At 33.9% G+C, this 18,566-nt stretch overlaps 2 protein-coding genes and 1 pseudogene across 2 annotated transcripts; all 3 read right to left on the bottom strand.

The window, feature by feature from the left end:
* Nucleotides 1–5,428: 5,428 nt before the first annotated feature.
* On the bottom strand, nucleotides 5,429–7,305 carry LOC129309400 (glucan endo-1,3-beta-glucosidase-like). The gene is given in 3 exon segments (XM_054950971.1): nucleotides 5,429–5,994; nucleotides 5,997–6,602; nucleotides 7,146–7,305. Coding segments are annotated over 3 exon segments (1,044 nt in total). The 5' UTR covers nucleotides 7,237–7,305; the 3' UTR covers nucleotides 5,429–5,647.
* A 2,500-nt stretch (nucleotides 7,306–9,805) lies between these two features.
* On the bottom strand, nucleotides 9,806–11,308 carry LOC129310074 (glucan endo-1,3-beta-glucosidase, basic isoform-like; annotated as a pseudogene).
* A 1,927-nt stretch (nucleotides 11,309–13,235) lies between these two features.
* On the bottom strand, nucleotides 13,236–14,577 carry LOC129309642 (glucan endo-1,3-beta-glucosidase-like). Its single transcript, XM_054951297.1, has 2 exons — nucleotides 14,430–14,577; nucleotides 13,236–14,344 (listed from the first exon to the last, which is right to left on the bottom strand). The coding sequence occupies exons 1-2, from the start codon at nucleotides 14,524–14,526 to the stop codon at nucleotides 13,380–13,382; spliced, it is 1,062 nt and encodes a 353-aa protein (XP_054807272.1). The 5' UTR covers nucleotides 14,527–14,577; the 3' UTR covers nucleotides 13,236–13,379.
* Nucleotides 14,578–18,566: the final 3,989 nt, after the last annotated feature.

Consider the following 18,566-nt stretch of genomic DNA (forward strand, 5'->3'; position numbering starts at 1 on the left):
GTCCGTCACTGCCTTATGGTTTTAATATTTTTAATCTCTATAAAGATTGAAAACTATTGAAAAAAAAGCTGCATAAACTAAAAATAAAATTCAATAAGACTATAGGAATTAAAAATTTTATTGTCTCATTTCACTCTAACCATATGCAATTTCACGAGTTTCAATTATCTGGGCTCTAAATAACACAAACACACATATTATTCTATTAATATTTAATTATTTAACTTTATAAACGTTAACATTGCTCATAAAGTACAAATTTACCATAAAAACGTGGCACTTGTTTTTGCATTACTATATGGTTTCTGATATTAAATATACATTATATTATTTATAACTAGATTTTACAATGCAAACAAAAGGGAGGTATAATGCTTTAAAAAACATGTTAAAGATTGTAAACATTTTTTAATATTTAAACCCTATAGTAAATATGTATTAAATAATGAAGAAAAAAAAATAAAGTGGAGTTTAATGAAACATGTGAAAACAAAAAATGAAAAATAAAACGGAATTATACAAAATTTGAGAAGAAGCGATGTCATTTATGATTTACAAATAAATACTACTGGTGTCACTGATGATGAATTATAGTTTGATTTGTTGTAAAATTTTTTTACATATATACACTTTATGATTAAATGTTTTTCAACAAATTTAGACTTTATGATTAAATATTTCTATAACAGGTAGGTTGGGCATGAACATGATTCCAAAGGCGGCAAGACCCGCGGGGCTTCCTTTTAAAAAGACAATTGCGGTTATATACTCCATCCTGGTTCTAGATATAGGGAACTTAGCCACTTGCCAATTAAATTAAGAACGTCTAGTTGATTATTAAAATTATGTAAACTAAAATAATTTTGTGTAAATTTACCTTTTTTTTAAAAAAATAAATTCTAGAAAGTTGTAAACCCACCTTAAAAAATTTAAGGCAAAAAAAATATGTTTTTTATGTTTGAGCATATTCGGGTTAGTCTAAAAAAAATTGGGCCAAGCATTTATCAAGTTTAAATTTGACCCGATACCTAAATAAAATTATTTTTTTTAAAAATATATGAAAAATATGATAAATAATACATTAATTATTTATGTTTTATATTAAAATATTATATATTTGAGTCCTACACATCGTTGTAAGTATGAGTAAAAATAGGTTAAGCCGAACTAGGCTTTGGCTAAAGTCTCATCCTATTTAAAATTTGATCTGTCCTGAAAGCCTATTTAAAAGGAAGGCCCATATTTTAATATTAACGTCTCAATATATTTTAAAACTATTATACATCATAATACTTGATTTATCAATTACAATGTATAATAATTGAAAAGACTATCAACTACAACATAATAACAACATTTAAGATTAATATATAAGTCTAATATAATTGAAAATATAATTATAACAAAAATATATCATGTCTCTCCCTCAAAATTTAGGCTAGATTTGGCTATTTGAGTTTTTTTAGAAAGTCAGGCTTATTTGAGTCAAGGTTGAATAAGTCTGCCCCGCCCGAATTTTTAACTCTACAAGTGGGCAAACATTCCTTCTAGTGAAAAAAAAAAATTTGCCAATTGCTAACTGAGTTACTCTAATTATTAGAAACAATAAATTTCAACATTACAATCACATGATAAATTTATAAAAACGTATTTTAATAAATAATTTTCAGATTATGATTGAAGAAAAAAAAATTAATCAAGACTTTTATAATATAATTAATATTATATTAAAGTAAAAGGATGGCCAACAAGACAATTTCACAGGATGTGAAAAAGGAAAATTAAATTACGTTTTCTTGATTTTTGTTTAAATACAAAAAATATTCTCTTTAGTTAGAGAGAGTATAAATTAGGTGACATTTGGGGGAATATGTGACACTAAATCTTCTCAATCAATAACCACTCTCTCTATCTTTATGTAAAGTGCTCTAGATTTTTTTTGCATAGGGTATGAAAAGTTGCATGGTTGTGCAAATGTGCTCTAGTTTTGTTCTAACGGGTCCTCCAAAAAAAATATTGGCCCCAACGACTAAAAGGCACAAAAACGAATTTTTAGACTGGACTAGACAGAGAATTGGGCTTTAAACTACTTAATTTAGTCCAATTTTATAAATTATGTTAATATAATTACAATTATAATGATAGTGTGTAACGGAAGAAAGAGCTTCTCACTTCTTGTCGTAATGTCCCAGCGTCTTCTCATAAAAATATAACAGAAGAAAGAGCTTAAGGGAACGCCAAAATTTTATTTAAGTAGTATAGAGAGTAAAACTAATTACGTTAAATAGCATTTTATTCCATATTAGCACTATGATGGTGAAAAAAGAAATTCTAATACTTGTGTGTAGAGAAGATACACTTTTTATAAGCTTAAACTGTGAATAATGTGATTTCACATTAAATTTCTCTGCCATATTTAAAAATATTTTGCACGCTTCAGGATGTACGAAGGAGCCCACACACTTGTGCAAACCTTAATTGAACTGTGTGAGCTTCTTAATGCACATTGCTTAATTATAAAACATATTATAACTAATTTTTTTTCGTTTTGTTAAATATTATTATAGATTTATTATGATTAATTTTTAATGTTTTATGATAAATTTATATAATTATAAGTATTTTTTATTATCTTTGTCAGCTAAAGTAAATTATTGCGTGGACAAAAAAGGAAAAAGATAATTGTAATGTAATAACTATCAAGACCAATCTTTCACTTCCATGGACCAAATCCAGTTTTATTTTGGGTTAAGCCTGAACCAAACCTGTCCATAAAAAAAAAAAAGAAAAATTAAACTAACTTCAGCTGTGGAAGTTTTGTCTCGTTCGTGTTTGTGCAGCTCTAACAAGTTGGATTGTTTTATTTGTTTAAAAATAATAAAATATCACAATATCATGTCTCGCTCAAGTGACAAGGAAACTATAGTTGGGGGAAGTTGGCGTCCTAGGTCTCTCTTCTCGTTCGACCTTATCCGTTCTGGTCATTGACGTTTTTCTTAAGTTTCACTTCGGAATGGGATTTTTTCAAGCAAATTATGGTCCTGTTACTAGGCGTGCATGCAAGAATGACGCTGATTTGGGTATTGTTGTTGCTTCTCAGAATGTTCTTTACCGCAAGCGGAAATATGCTCTGTTTTTGAACACTAAAACAGAGGACATCGAACAGCATGGTTTTATCGAGGTTTTCTCCTGCTTTCATGAATCGTCATAGGATCTCCATGAATAGAATCTGCTTGGAGATCCTTAATGACATGCTTAAATGTTTCATCGTTTTGTTTGGTGTGTTTATTTCTTTTCTGTTGTAGGTTCAGTTCCAAGTTCTGCTTTCTGTTCTCATGCAGATATTTTTCCGTCTTAGCCATGGCTTATTATGTCAAGCAATGGTTTTTAAAATCCTACCGGAGAAGACAAAATGAATCAATGTATACTTGGTTCAGTCAGTTACTGGCTGTGCTATAATCAGTTGGTTGCAATCGGAAATAAGAAAAGAGAGAGGATCGAGAATGACAGTGGAAGTGGCTTCTTTCACTCATTGCTTTATAGTTAAATATATACAAGATAGACATAATTAGAGATGCGCATGTATCCCTGCAAACGTCCTACAAACGTGGGATAGAATTCAATCATAATCACTCCAAATTATATTACAAAGTTTTAAAAAAATTAATTAATTATAATAACTATACTTGAAAATAAAAAAATTAGACTATAATATTTTTATTAATTATGTTAATCAAGTATTTATTAAGTATTTTCTTTAATTGTGAATGATGAAATTATGAAAAATAATTTAAAAAATTTATTATAAAAATATAATTTTGTTTATATAAAAAATAAATTAAAAGTGACAATCTCACTTATAAATAAAAACGAAACGAGTAATAAATAGAGCAAACCATATCAAATAATGGTGAGAGAGGGTATTGAATTCACTCTGAGTTTGCGACGAAGATAGTTGAAACATGTGTCCCAATGGTTTTGTGGGCAAGTCAGCAATATGCTCTTTTGTGGGAACATAACCGACAGTAGGTTCATGACTCAACACTTTGTCATGAACAAAATGCACATCAATTTCAATATACTTAGTATGGTTATGATAAACCGGATTCCAAGCCATTGCACTAGCTCCAAGATTATCACACCAAATCACAGGATCACGTGGTAAAGGAAGTTTCCAATTAATTTTGTACCCTTCTATTAATTAATTTTGAAACTTTAAATTGTAAGTAAATATCATTTTTATACTTTAGTTTTTCGCCCAAAATACAAGTTTGACCTTCTTTTTTTGTTGGAATTTTTTAGATTTATTTTGGACATTAAAAAGGATAGAAGAAACTCACATAAATGGATATTTACGGTGTCAGTAATGAAACAAGAACAGAGACTTATCATCACTGTTCATTTACCAAACGACACAAGTGCCAATGTTCAAATCCTTAAACAAAACACTTAGAAATTCATTAGGAGACACCGATTTTTCAATCCCTTTTTGCCCCAAAATTAAAGAGCTACTTCTGCTTGAAGAACCCAAAGGCCAAAATAATGCCTTTCCAATTCATGGACCTTCTGGTTTTCGCCGAACAGAGCAAAGACATGTGTTGGTTGGTTTATGAGTTTGCAAGATTAGTGCCCTAGAAAAAATTATATATGCAGCTACAAGATTTATACACCCCTCCATTAAAGAATATAAGATAATTTTAATTACATCTCACTCTCAATAAAATAATTACTTATTTTAAATTAATTTTATTTTTTATATTTATTTATATTCAAATTTTTTTCATATTTATCCTTATTTAATAAGGTATCTCATTTTAAATAAATATAAAATAATTTATTCAATAAAAATATTTTTTTAAAAAAATAAAATAATAATTATATTTTGAAATATTAAAATTGCCTGTATGTATGAATGCATGCATTTTTGATGATGTCAATCTTAAAAAAGCTGCCACGTCTCATTTGTTATTTGTGACCATCAAGGTCAATGGATTAAAAGCTTCACCGCATTTCTTAAATTTCAATCAAGCGTAGCTGCATAATTCTGCGAATTTTTAAAAAATTCAACTTCTTTTGGGACAAAAATTATTCGAAAGTCAATATCTTTTGTGACTCTATTGAGACCAACCTTGTTCACAATGAGCATTTTAAAATATGCTCTTATCAATAGGATAAAAAATTAAATTATTAGAGATCTCATTTTACGCGTTTGCATCATTTCTCTAGATCATGTTGTCAGAGAAGCTGGCTGCTGCATAGATTAATTACTTATCGATCACACTGACCACAATTATATGATATAAGGATGTTTAATGACGTATTCATATAGAGGGCGCAGGAATCTCCTGCGTTACAATTTGACATAGTTATTTTATACCTTGTGCAATTATCCTGGGCCTTGTTATTAAAAAAGGGGATGGTGCATAAATTATATAATGACAAAAGACAAACTGCAGGCACTTCTTATTTATTCGTACACGAAATCACACATACAGGGGTATTTATCATACCCCCTTCTGTCAGTTGTTCAATACTCAAAAGTCAAAACCTTATTTTATACATACATATATATATATATATGTATATAAAGCTCTTAGGAAACGTTACGTTAAATTCATCAGACATTTGCACCGGGTTTCAAGCTGTTTTATGACCCGAAGCCGAAGGGGTACTTCTTCTGCTTGCTGGGATAAAACAGCCCAAAATGTTTCTCCCGTTCTGGGTACTTCTGGTTCTCGTCAAACATCGCAAATAGATACGTCTCTATTGGTCCAGGCCTCATCGGAGTACCTCTGTTCACGTGGCGAATCAGATTGTCCAGGTACATCCTCGCATTATCGTAGGTTGCCGCAAATGCCCCACCAGAAGGCCACCCACTTTCCGACACTACAACCTTCACATGCCCAATCCTCGTACTATCCAGAGCCGCATGGACCGAATCCAACATGGCATCGAACAGGTTCTGATACCCTCTCGAACCATCCCACACCACCCGTTCGGAGAAGTGAACAGAGCATATTGCAGAGATATGTCACGTGGGTTATCGGCATAGCTGAAGTAAGGGTATATATTAGCTAACAACGGTGCGTTTGCATACACCAAGTAGCCGATGATAGGGTCCAAGTATGATCTGACGGCGTTTCGGAAGCTACCCTTGGACGGAGGGTATGACGTCCCTACGAGGGTACTGTCAATGGCGGTGGAGACCTTGATTTGGTCTTGAAGGCCTCTCTTCCTAATGGATTGGTACAAGTTCTGGATGGCCCGAAGGACATACGGGGCATGCTCCCGGTTGGCTCCGACAGGGTTCACTTCGTTGCCGACGGCGATGTATTTGATGTTGACGGAGGGATAGTAGTTGAAAACGTAGCGTTGAGCCCACTGCTCGGCGTTGGCGCTGCTGGCGGCTAGGCTCTGAAGGTCGGAGTTTGGGACGCCGAGCATGAGCTCGATGCCGGAGTTTCGAAGAGCTTCAAGAGCTTCTTGGTTGGGATCGTAGAGTCTCATACGTCTGATGTTGTTGGCTCTGTAAAGATTCACCACTTCGCGTTTCGATGGCAGATTGTTGCCCAACATGCCATAGCACACACCGATCTGAGCATCTGCTTTCCACAGAGTTATAAGTTTACGTTTGTGAAAGTTTTGATCAATATATATGTGGAATGATTTAAACAAAGTTGATTTCGCCTGTGTCTTGCAATTGTAACTTGGAACCTTTGGTGGTAAAAAAAAAAGGAAAAAAAAAACGTTGATGAGAGGTTTTTTTTATCCCTTCTGATCCACAAAAGGTAGCTGTTGCTGCCAAACAAGATACTATAACATACATTAACTAAGCCTATAAATAACTGTCACATAAAAAGATTCTTAAGTACGTAGATATAACTTGAAGTGCACATATATATATTTGTGTGTGTCAAACTGAACTGATAAAGGTAAAAGTTTTCCTTTTGAATGCTTAGGCTTTGGAGTATTTGTGTCAAAAGTAACAAAATGTAAAGACAGAAATATATATTGTGCTTATATAAAGATTCTCGAATATTATTATGAAAGAGTGTATTCTTTCGCTACCAAGTAAAAAATTGTGATGGCTCAATATGAATGATTTATTGAGTAATTATAAAAGAGAGAGATGGATCGAGGATTACCTGTGATGAGAAGATTAGATGTGAACAGAGCCAAAAGGATTAGAGAGGCCATTAAGGCACCCTTTCTCGCTGCGAAGAAGAAAGCAGTCATTAAGTCTAAAGATATCAAAATTCTGAATCACTTGTGGACAAGTTTTTTCCCCCCTCCATCTCATGTACGCTCCATCTCTCTATATTTATAGACAAAGTACATATGGCTGGCCTCATTGTCATTTCACTCTATGCATATTGAGATTTTAACAGATCCTGCTTATAATTAAAAATACTAATTTTTAATCATTCTTGCAGTTCACATCAATTTTCTGTAAGTAAATCATCATATGCACTTCTCACTTCACATCAAATTTTAAGCAAATCATTAATTGTAGTTCTTATTTCTTCTTGTCTTTAATATGCTCACTTTTAGTTATTTTATTTTAATGGAAGAGGAAGTGGAGAGGAATCACCTGGCTCTTGAATTACTCCCTCCATCCCTTTGTATATAAGATATTTTTAACCAAATCACACAAACTAATAAAAGTTAGTTATCTAATTAAAAGCACAATAATATTTTAATTTTGTCACTAATTATTGTAAATAAAAAATGAATCTTTTTTTAAAATAAATTAATGATGATACTTATTATTTCTCTTTCCAATTTAATAAGGATATAATGGTATATTCATTAAAAAAATATAGTAACAACCTTTTATGTTTAAAGATTAAAAAAAATTTTAAAAAATCTCTTATATATAAAAACAAAAGAAGTAGCTTGTTAAAAAGTTAATTCACTTCACTTAACTAGAAATTTTGAGTTCAAGGTCTAAATACATAGCAACAATTAAAATTTCCATGAAAGAGATTCACTTAATTAACTAGGGGTGCTTGCAATCTGCACCGGCCGCATTAATCCAGACCAAACACCAAGTTAAAATATTGGAGCCGAAGAGAAAAGGAAATGAAGATGATCCCTTCCCTCCAACTCTCTTTAGATATATGCACCAAAATACAATAGCAATTTTATTTCCATATTAGCCATTAGGTCCAAGTATTTTCTTTTTGGCCAATTTCTGTGCATGTATTTGGAGGGTCCTGGACATAAACGCCAGAAAATATATAAAATAGCATGAAATTAAAAAAAAAAGAAATAGTTCCTTCTCTAACATCATAGGGCTTCGCGGGCAGTTCAATTGGATTGCAATTATATAGACTATGAAGCACTGGCCATCGTGATCAAAGAAGTCATGCCACGACTCTAGTGATAAGGATTTGGAGAAAAAATTGACGCACTTCGATTTTTCCATTATATAAATTGCCACTATAACCAACCATTAAAACCCTTACTGGCCCTACTGGTATTCAGTTTGGGTGATGGATGAACACCAAATCTAGACCATTAATATTATTCATATCACAATTGAATGGTTCAGATTTGATATAATTTTATTTTCATATTCTTAATAAAGGTAGAATCGAAAATAAAGGTAATTTTGAATTTTTGATTTAAAAATTATAAATTAAAAAAAATTAAAATATAAACCATTGAAATTGATTTAGATGGTTCAAATGTCACCGTAATAATGAGTATCACAGTGCTCATCGCTGTGATAACACAGTTCACCCGACCTGTTACAAGGGAATGGGATCCTCGTCATTTCCCCATTAATTGAATTCAATGAATATGGTTGAATCCATGTTGGAATTCGCCAAAAGAGTCCAGCATTAACGAATGAACGACATGGGATGATAGTGTTAAGAATACGGTGATTTGTCAAAATGAAATATCTTACATCATGTCAGCAGCCACACGTAGTGGCAAAACCCACCAGCCCACCTTGTCTTCTTCCTTATGCCCTATTTATCAGAAAATGAGTTTTGGACCTTGAACTTTGTTAGTAATAATTGGAAGTTTGGAACCGATGATTTTTCATCCATATATTAAACATAAAATGAGTTTGTTTGCATGGGTGATAAAACTTGGGAAGATGCAAATGTAATTCCAATTCAGGTCCAACAATAGTCCAACGATCCATTCTGCTCAAACCTATCAAGTAAATTTTTAAACTCTACTTGACGATAAATATAGGGCATAAAGAGTTGCAAAAAGTTGTCCAGATGTTCATTATAATTAAAAACCGGAGAGAGTATTTCAATATGGCATGACATGAATCAGATTCTGGCATCCCTCGGACCAACCTAGACCAATACGTTTAGGTAGAGAATTGGGCTGGTGTGGAAGGGGCTATTCATTAATAATAGTGCTTTTTGTTGGTAATCTAACACCTAGGATGTTAATTACAATTTATTAATGACATTAACCGGTTCCTTCAAAGAGGGCAGAAGAATCAAATCTTTGAATAGGAATATTCTCTCAAGCTGACATGCATGGTGGTGCCACGTTACTGCCGCTGCGTAGAAGACGGAAGATGCATAAATAAACCAAATACAAACTGATGGCACATCTGCTTCATTGTTCATATACCACATCTCTCTCTTACACGCCCTCAGAGGAGTGGTAATCATCGTTCATTTCCTTTTCATTCTGTCTCTCAGCAATAATGCGCTCTCTCATCATTTCTTGCTAAAGGGTTATCTGCTGTGTAAAGGACGGAATATGCATAATTAACGAAACACAAACTGACATCTGATCTGCTTCGTTATTTTCCTATATACCAAATCATACGCACACAGACACAACACTCGATCATAATCATCATATCAGTGCATTCAACCTTATATTAGGTCTCTTTAGAGGCAATATGAATTTAAAGTAAATACTATATTAGCACTTTTATGTCCCAAACCCAAAGGGGTACTTGTTCTGTTTGTTGGGATAGAAGAGCCCAAAATGTCTCTCCGTCTCTTTTCCCTCCTTATTCTCATCAAATATGGCAAAAATATACGTCTCTATAGGTTCAGGCTTCATGGGAGTACCTTGGTTAACGTGAGGAATCAATTTCTCCAAGTAAATCTTGGCATTATCCTCAGTAGCATGTTCCTCGCCAGCAGAAGGCCACCCACTCTCTGACGCGACTACCTTTACAGGCCCAATCCTCGTACCATCCAAAGCTGCATGCAAGGAATCCAACATGGCATCAAACAGATTCTGGTACCCTCTGGAATCATCCTGAACGACCACGTCTGGTTCAGTGAACAAAGCGTAACTCAGACGTATCTCACCAGGCCGGCTCCTTGTATAGGTGAAGTATGGGGGTATATATTGGCGAACAATGGCGCTTTCGCGAACACCAAGCAGCCAATGATAGGGTCCAATATGATCTGACGTCGTTTCGAAAGCTGCCCTTGGACGGAGGGTATGACATGTTGATGAGGTCATGTCAATGGCGGTCGAGACCTTTATCTGCTCATGAAGGCCCCTTGCCCTTATGGCTTGCTACACGCTCTAGATCGCCGGAAGGACATGCGGGGCATACTGCCTGCGGGTTCCGTCAACGGGGTTCACTTCGTTGCCGGCGGCGATGTATTTGATGTTGACGGAGGGGTAGAATTTGGAAACTGTGTTTTCAACCCATTGAGCTGCAGCGTCAGCGTCGGCAGCAAGTCGCTGAAGGTCGGTGTTGGGGGCACCGAGCATGAGCTCGATGCCGGAGTTTTTGAGAGCTTCAAGAGCCTCTTGTTTTGGTTCGTACAGTCTCATTCGCTTAATGCTGTTGGCTCTGTAAAGATCCTCCACTTCACGAGGAGATGGCAGATCATTATGCAGCATGCCATAGCAAACGCCTATATCAGCACCTGCTTGCCACAAACATTGTTTTCTTAATCAATAGGTGTCGATCATATGAATTGAGTTCCTACCAGTTATATGTATAACATTGATAGTGTTTATAGTTTCATCTTTTTTCTTGACCTTGCTACGTATAATGAACACATAATTAGAAATATAGCAAATTAAGCAGTCTTTCCTCTTCTGCAAAAGGCAAGAAGCACAAACTAGGATTTTCTCCAACTCTATTTAGCTTTAATTTCTACTGAGCCTACCTACTATATTTACGTATATACTACCGTGTGTATGAGCAGCTGCATATATTTTTATGGCTGGAGAGAGAATCTTACAAAGTGGAAAGAAGGAAGATCAGATGATGACCTGTGAAGATTTGCATAGGAGCATTGGAGAGCCCATCAGGGCACCGTTAATTGCTGCAGGTTGCGAAGATGGAAGCCATACATGCGCTATTGCTAAAGATATAATATTTATGAGTTTATATATATATATATATATATTCTTAGGGACCGAGCTGTGCCTGATCTTCAAGGATATAGCACATCATATTTATCGGTCATTTTCATATTTATTATGAATAAATACAAAGTTCGCAAGTGCAAGAACAATCTATATATATGGCTATGCTCACACAATTCAATATAATGGATTCTTATTATCTATCTCACTCTAGTTTCACAGTCTCTTGTATGTCCTTTTCCTTTTTAATTATTAAACCGATCCAGTCTTGGTCGGCGATGAAGACGCGAGGTGAATTACTCAAAATAATTGATAATGTCCTGTGTACTTTTTTTAGCAGCAAAAAAAGAACAAGGAAAAAAGGAGAGGGGAAACCATCTTTTAACCTTTAATTTTTGTGTAGATAACTAAATGCCTCTTTAAAAACATTTCTTTGCGCAGATAATAACCTTTGAAACTTTGAATTATGTATTGATAACTCTTTTAAATTTTTAAGTCGTGTACAAATAAAAATTTTTACATTATCTTTTGTAGTTAAATATGGACAAATTAATTAATGAGAAGTTATTTTAATTAAATATATGTAAAAGTTTATGAGATTTATGGTGAAATTTTAAAGGTAAGATAAGGTCATCTGTATATATATAACATTCATTCCGTCTTAAATTATAAAACACTTTGAAAAAATTAATATTTTATTAAATAAGCTTATTTTAATATTATCCTTTCTCTCTCTATAATTAATTTTCATCCATTCTCTTTTCAATATATTAAATGATGGGTATTTTTAAAATTTTATATTTTTATTTTAGAAAGATAAGATTGTTAAGTATATTTAATGAGGTTTATTGATATAGAAGATTTTGTTAAAAATATCTTGTAATATGAGACGGAGAGAGTATAACCTAAAGTTCAAAAGTACTTTAATTATGTATAGTTTAATCTTTATTATCATTTTTAATATGACTACGATTGTGTATTTACACCGACAATCTTTATTATTTTATCTAACCCATTAATTATGAATATAAAAATTATTTATATACGGTAAACACTATTAAATTTTGTATAATGCAAGGCGCCTATCTAATAATAGCTATAATTTCTTTATTTTCATATATAGGATACTTTTTAGAAGCTTATGTTATTTCTAAATATGAGACGAGTCATGATTTTTTGACTAATTAAATAATTTTATTTTTATCTTGAAAAATAAAAAAGATATTAATTATTTACTTCACTTATCATTGTAACGTTATTATGAAAAAAACTGAAAAAATTACAAATTTTATACATTAAATAATAAATTGTTATTGGTACTGACGGGGGAAGCATTAGGGAAGCCACCCGGCGCGTTCATTGGGACCGTCATCCGCTATCGACATTGTGATGCAGTTATGGGACCGTTGACTTAACATTGATATGACATTAAAATGGTAAGCAAGTCCGGAACCTATCAAATTGTGACACATCATCTTTATTTTTAAAATTGAGTAGGGCTTACACCAATCATCCAATTATATTTTGATATATCACGCTTATTTTTTTCAATTAAATAGTTTTTTTTTTTTGAAGTATGTCTCCAGTGTTTCTTCAAAAAGTTTCTTCAATAATCTTTCACAATTCTTCCAAAGTCTTTAACATATCTTCACATAACTTCAATTATCATCCTCACTTCTCCAAAAGTCTTCAACAAATCTGCAAAGAAAAATTTCTTCAAGTAATTTCATTTATCTTCCACCTTTCTTAAAAACTCTTCAACTTATCTTCAATATTTTTTTTTTTGAAAATACATTGAAGACTTTTAAAGATTAATAGAGAATCTTGAAGATACATGACCATTGGGGCACGTCCTTTTTCTGTGTTAAGATGGAAGATGCGAAGATGCATAGATTCTTATACTAACCTAATTCAAGTCGAAGACAAACTGCAGTGCAGAGGTTTTTATTTATTTATTTATTCGTACAAGACGATATGTAATCACACACTACTTAGGAGGAAGCGTGATGTTGTAAAACCCAGCCTGAGCACCTGCAATTAATTTGCAACTTTTGTTATGCCCCAAAACTCAAGCCATACTTGTTCTGTTTGCTGGGAAAGAAGAGCCCAAAATGTTTCTCGGTCTTTTCTCCCGTCTTGTTGTTCTCATCGAACATGGCAAAAATGTACGTCTCGACGGGTCCAGGCTTCATAGGAGTACCTGTGTTCACATGAGGGATCAATTGCTCCAAGTAAGTCTTGGCATTCTTCGGAGTAGCTGGTTCCGCTCCAGCGGAAGGCCACCCACTCTCCGACACCACCACTTTCACCGCTCCAATCCTCGTACTATCCAAAGCTGCATACAACGTATCCAACATGGCATCAAACAGATTCTGGTAGCCTCTCGAGCCATCCTGAACGAACACGTTTGGTTCAGTGAACAGAGCGTAACTCAGAGGTACCTTACCACGGCTCCCAGTATAAGCGAAGTAAGGGTATATATTGGCTAACAAGGGCGCTTTTGCATAGACCAAGTAGCCTATGATAGGGTCCAGGTACTTTCTGACGTCGTCTCGGAACCTCCCCCTCGACGGAGGAAATGAGTCCTCCGTTATCAGGGTCATGTCAATGGCCGTAGAGACCTTGATCTTCTCGTGAAAGCCTCTCTCACGTATGGCTTGGTACACATTCTGAATCGCCCCGAGGACGTACGGGGCATACTTCCTGTTGTCTCCGGCGGCGGGGTTCACTTCGTTGCCGGCGGCGATGTATTTGATGTTGACGGCGGGGTAAAAGTTGAGAACGTTGCGTTGAACCCATCGGCGGGCTTCACCGGCGTTGTTGGCGAGGCGCTGGAGGTCGGCGTTGGGGATGCCGAGCATGAGCTCGATGCCGGAGCCGCTCAGAGCTTCAAGAGCCTCTTGTTTTGGGTCGTAGAGTCTCATTCGCTTAATGTTGTTGGCTCTGTAAAGATCCACCACTTCACGAGGAGACGGCAGATTATTTCCCAGCATGCCATAGCAAACACCTATTTGAGCTCCTGCTTAATCATCAATATGTCACATTAGAGAATTTGCTTAAATTCTAGTCTAATTTGAATATTATATATATCGGGTGATGATTACCTGTGATGCAAAGATTTGCAGTGAAGAGTGCTAACAGGAGCGTTAGAGAAGCCATGGAGAAGGACCCATTGCCGGAGGTTGCGAAGATTAGGGGCATTATGATTCACGATGATTGGTACTTGTGTCTGATGTCCATTCATCGAGCGGATCTTTATATAGAGAGCTTGTCATCATGCCTTTATTTTTCATATTATTTAGTATAAATAAATACAAAATTTGCAAGTATGCAATAAGAGCGGCCTATTTTTACCAATTCAATGGTTTCTTATAATCTATCATCTCACTCTAGTAGTTTCTTTGTCTCTTGTATATATTCATTGAATTTGGATTGGATGACAATCAGTGGCTTGCATTCACTCATCACTAAATGATAAGTGGGGTTTTAATTATAGTTATTCGATTTCATCCTTATTTATAAATTATTAAGATATTTTGAAAAAAAATTAGAACATTCCTCACCAGAAAAGTACCCCTCATGTACATTATATTGTTGCCTCCAAAATTTTAATATTTGATACTTTATGAGTATATAATAAAATCTCTTATAGCCATTTGATTCAATTGAACTCATGCAAGACAATGAATTTATATCACATTCACATTCATATTTTTTCCCGGTTGACTGACGGATCGAGTCTTGGTCCTCAACGCAGTGAGAATTATTCATACTCAAAATCTAGATAGCTAATGTCTTGTTTTGGTTTTTGTTTAATTTGTAGTTAAAAATAAGGAAAAATGCATGTCTAGCAAGTCTCTCCTTAGAACTAAAATTGCATTGGAGAACCACATGACCGGAGTGCAAGCACATAGGTTTAGGGTGCAAGCAATAGCCATCAAATTCTAAGCCTATATGTTTGCACCCTCATCTTTGATCCTCTAATACAATTTTGACATTAAGGAAGGACTTACAAGCAAGTTTTCCTAAAACTAAAGGGACTATTTTTTAACTATTGAACTAATTAACCTAATTTCAAAGGCACCCTAATCTAAAATATTTTAACTATATATTCTTTCTAATTTTTCATATAGAATACTTTCAACTGTTTCAGACTTTGTAAAAAAAGTTAATTTTTTTATTTCATAAAAAATGAGATATATTTTTATTTTTACCTTTTACTTTAAATAATAATATAATTATATTAAATACCTTTCTGTTAATTAAGAAAGGATAAAATTAAAAAAAATATTTAATTGATATGAGGTATTCTACATTTTAAGCTCAAAATTACTTCTAGAAAATATTTTATAAATAGAACAGGAGGGAGTACTACATAATTTTTTTGTGAGGGAAGATACAGGGAGATATTAATTAATTTTAAAAAATATATTCATTCTTTTAGCTTTAACTCTATCTATCTAGATCTGTATTAACGGGAATAAAAACAAAGTTGGCACGGACGCTTTGTCATTACACCAGGTTGGCACTGGCGCATGGTTTACACTTGCTATATATATACGTACATGGAATGTTAATTTATGGCCTCCTCTTCTATAATTAGAACTTGTTCATGGAAGTTGATCGCAGATTAGAGCGTTTAGGATGGTACTTCGCAGAGATTTACTAGCCAAATTATTTAACCCAAAAATAAAAGGAAGTAAGCGGGTTTCCTTGATAAAATAAATTAAAGTTGGCTAAAATAATAAACAAATTCAAAGAACATTTTTAAGGAAAAACACTTCAATGCAAAGATCCTAGCCATGGCTTGTTTCAGATCTGACTCAGTCAATTTGATCCTTTAGTATTAGAAACATAATTTCTCTCCTATGTTTGGATGCATGTGGATTTGAATTTGAGCCAAATTTATTGCTTAGATAATTAAAAATGTGTGGATTTAGATTTGACCTAAATCCACATCTTACCCCAATCCCTTTATAATTTTAAATTATTTTTAAACCTCTATTATTTCAAATTTTCATGAAAGCCTCTCAATTCCTTGGCATTCGTTCATTGACCTTTGTTACCTTCTTGAATTCAACATCGCTGCCTTCCATTAACTTCTACCTAGATTGAATTGCCAGTGTCAAGTGGGACTAAACAACCAATTCAACAAGGATTGGACCACAAGCGACGACCTAGATTGAAATTTTTGTGCTGATAGGACTGGATCGTTGGCATCGATTGGGACTTGACAACTAACATTGAAAGGAACCAGATTGCTCGCATCAATCAAGATCGAACCGCAGGCACCAATTGAGATTGGGTGGCCGACTTTGACTACAATCGGACGGCTGGTACTGACTAAGATTAGGACCAAATCATTACAATTAATAGAGAGCGGACCACCAATGACCACTGAGATCTGATGGTCGGCACCGACCAAGAGCGAATCGCTAAAGTAGACGAGAACTGAATTGTTAATGCGACACAAGACTAGACTATTGGCATAGACCGGGATCAAATCGTTTGAGCTAATAGGGATTAGACCGCCAACACCAATCATGATTGAATGGCCAATTTTGATTGAGACCAGACGATTAACACCGACCAGGGTCAAACTGCTAAAGTAAATAAGGACCAGATCGCTAGCTTTAACTAGTACCAAACTACCAATGATGACTAGTACCAGATAGAAGACTTCAATTGGGACCTAACTGCTAGTGTTGATTGAGAATAGACAACCAATTTTGATTAGGACCAAGTTGCTAGTGTCAATCGAGTTTAGGAATTTCAAATTTCAATTCACTTTCAACCACCTTACTTTGCCACCTGATGCCAGTTTTTTATTGTCACCATCATCATTTGATGTTAATCCGATGCCATCATTTGGTGTCAGTTTGTTACCACCGTCCAGTACTTGTCCATCTCTTCCAATTGGTGTTTGTTTGCTATCACCATTACAGTTTGATACCGGTTTATGATCACTATCTTCAATTCATCTGCCTTCATCATCTGACGCCAAATGCCACTATTAATAGGGAATGGTCTAGTGTCGTCATCTAGGTCCAATCTGCAACCCTCGAATTGCTGTAATTGTCTCGTGCTAATCTATAAGCATTGTTTGGGATTAGACTGCCTATGTTAATTGGGATAAGACTGCTATTGTTGATTGAGACTGGACCAATAATGTCACCTGGGTTCGGGCAACCAGAGTCAACCGAGACCAAGCTGGCACCCTTAATCTAGATTGGACCGACTTTGACTACGATTGTACTACCAACATCATTCAAGTTGCCTTTAAATTCAAACATAGAATTTAAAATTTAAAATTTTATTTAAGATCCAAATAAAGTATTTTAATGTTATAATTTAAAATTTTTTATATCATCTAAACAAAGAACTTACTCCTTTTGTTAGACATTGTTTATCCTTTAAGATTTAATTATTGCCTTTTTTTAAAGTACCCCTATTAAATAAATTACTTTATATTTATTTTAGAATAAAGCATCTTATAAATATGAAAAGATAGGGTTAGTTTAAAGACAAGTAACTACTTTATTAAATGGTGAGATTAGGTTAAAAATGTCTTATATTTTCGAACAAAGAAAGTAGAATTTATGAATTTTAAATGTGATATTTTAAATATGAGATTTCAAATTCAAATTCCCAACTCAAATTCACCCATCCAATAGTATTTAAATTTTAAAAGGAACGAGATCTCCAAGCAATTATTGTTCATAGATTAATCCCAAACAAGCAAGGTTCTTCGTTAATTAGATTTTTTTTAAAGATGTCTTTTTGTGAATATTTTAAAATATCGTTTAGAAAAAGAAAAAAACTATTGGCATTTGTGAATACACCAAGTGGGCACACATACATATGCGTAAAAGTTGATGGAAAAGTCATCGCCTCCTCTTTAAATTGTGACTTGTTCTTGGAAATTGACAGTGCCTGCTTAGTGACGCATGGCATTTAATTTACTTTACTTGCATCATACATACTACATTAAAATGATTTCCTTACGCCATATTATTTATAACGAAGAAGTGGTATAATTTTTTTTTCAATTCGGGTTCTTAGGTATAATTTAATCTTTATTTTTTAAATCTAACTCTTTAATTATGAATATAAATTTTATAGTAAGTCTTATTATCTATAAATTGCAATTGTAATTGTAAATATTACTAAATTCTGTATAATGCAAGGTAACTATCTAATAAGTAATAATAGCGAGATAAGGCAAGACACTCCGCGTTCTC

This window comes from Prosopis cineraria, unplaced genomic scaffold (genome assembly GCF_029017545.1).
Source record: "Prosopis cineraria cultivar Desert tree isolate PC_DT_omini unplaced genomic scaffold, ASM2901754v1 PC4, whole genome shotgun sequence".
Lineage (NCBI taxonomy): Eukaryota > Viridiplantae > Streptophyta > Magnoliopsida > Fabales > Fabaceae > Prosopis > Prosopis cineraria.

Bases quoted from the DNA above. Each gene is read 5' to 3' on its own strand.
- LOC129309642 (XM_054951297.1), bottom strand. From the start codon at position 14,526: ATGCCCCTAATCTTCGCAACCTCCGGCAATGGGTCCTTCTCCATGGCT. The intron at 14,345-14,429 runs GTAATCATCACC...ATGATTAAGCAG, and splicing joins TGCAAATCTTTGCATCACAG to GAGCTCAAATAGGTGTTTGC.